This window comes from Buceros rhinoceros, unplaced genomic scaffold (genome assembly GCF_000710305.1).
Source record: "Buceros rhinoceros silvestris isolate BGI_N320 unplaced genomic scaffold, ASM71030v1 scaffold2147, whole genome shotgun sequence".
In the NCBI taxonomy this organism is placed as follows: Eukaryota; Metazoa; Chordata; class Aves; order Bucerotiformes; family Bucerotidae; genus Buceros; species Buceros rhinoceros.
This window is the reverse complement of record NW_010421356.1, coordinates 31,156-32,169: the sequence shown is the minus strand read 5'-3', so window position 1 is coordinate 32,169 and position 1,014 is coordinate 31,156. Positions and strand designations below refer to the sequence as shown.

The following is a 1,014-nucleotide window of genomic DNA, read 5'->3' as shown; positions in this document are numbered from 1 at the left end:
CCGGGCAGAGCAGGAGCAGAGGTTCTCCTAACGCACAGACAGACAGGTTCAGTACCAACGCCTCCAGCAGGAGCTGGCGAGGAGGTGACTGGGGTTCTCAGGAATTCAAAGCACACGCACGCGCGCACACTCACGCTCTGACCAACCCTGAACCCCCGCTCCGCGGTCTGATAGCAGAGTTCTGCCCGAGGGGAGGCCCAGGGCGCCGGGTCCCCTCAGCCGGGCTCCTCCTGCTGGGCCGTTGCTGTGCTTTTTGACTCGCTCATCCTGGGAGCCCCAAAGAAGAGCCACGACTGCGTTGGCACATACGGAGTATCCTCAGCTGTCAGCAAAACCATCTCTGACCAGCCACGCTGGACTGGGGGGGAGAAAAAAATCAAGAGGCTGGTTTTTGCGGGTGATTATTTTTATCCCAGAACAACTGGAAGATACATCCCTGAATGTGTTGCCCAAGTCTCAGCCGTCAGAGATCCGGGACGGGGCTGGGGTTTTCACGATGCTCCACGGTTCCAAGCCGCACACGCACACACACACACGACACAGCGTATCCCTGAAGATCCACGGGCTGGCAGGTACCCTCCGAGCGCTGTCCGTCAGAAGTCAGAGCGAAGAATTACTCCTCCGAAAAGTCTCTGTCAATGTCCATGTAGGCCTCGTCGATGTAGCTGACTATGGCACAGGGGGAGGTCCGGTCGGGGCTGAGCAGGAGAGAGACAGTCTCTTTCCAGTAGGTAAAACTAATACAGGAGCTCTGTGGGAAGAGAGGAAGGGGCTGGTCAGCGCGAGCCGCCGGCACCGATGGGCAGAAGAGGACGCGGCCCAGCGGCATTTGCTTCACCCGCCACAGTACCCGCTCGGCCCATCCTCCCTGGGGCAGGGAGCAGAGGGTGCTGAACCACCCGCACCTACCGCCAGCCTCCCAGCACCCGTGGCCACCGCTCCAGCACGCCTGTGGTGGGCCCGCAGGCTGGGCTGTCCCCGAGCCACACACACACACGCCCCCCCCCCCCCCCT

The 1,014-nt window shown here is 61.6% G+C and overlaps 1 protein-coding gene across 1 annotated transcript in view; it reads right to left on the bottom strand.

Moving 5' to 3' along the window:
• Window positions 1-369: 369 nt before the first annotated feature.
• Window positions 370-1,014, bottom strand: part of TRPC4AP (transient receptor potential cation channel, subfamily C, member 4 associated protein) — a gene marked incomplete at its 5' end in the record, with an annotated part of 23,169 nt that continues 22,524 nt past the window's right edge. Inside the window, one exon of the mRNA XM_010139600.1 lies at window positions 370-751. Coding sequence (XP_010137902.1) covers window positions 614-751 — 138 coding nt within the window. The remainder of the gene's footprint in view (window positions 752-1,014) is intronic.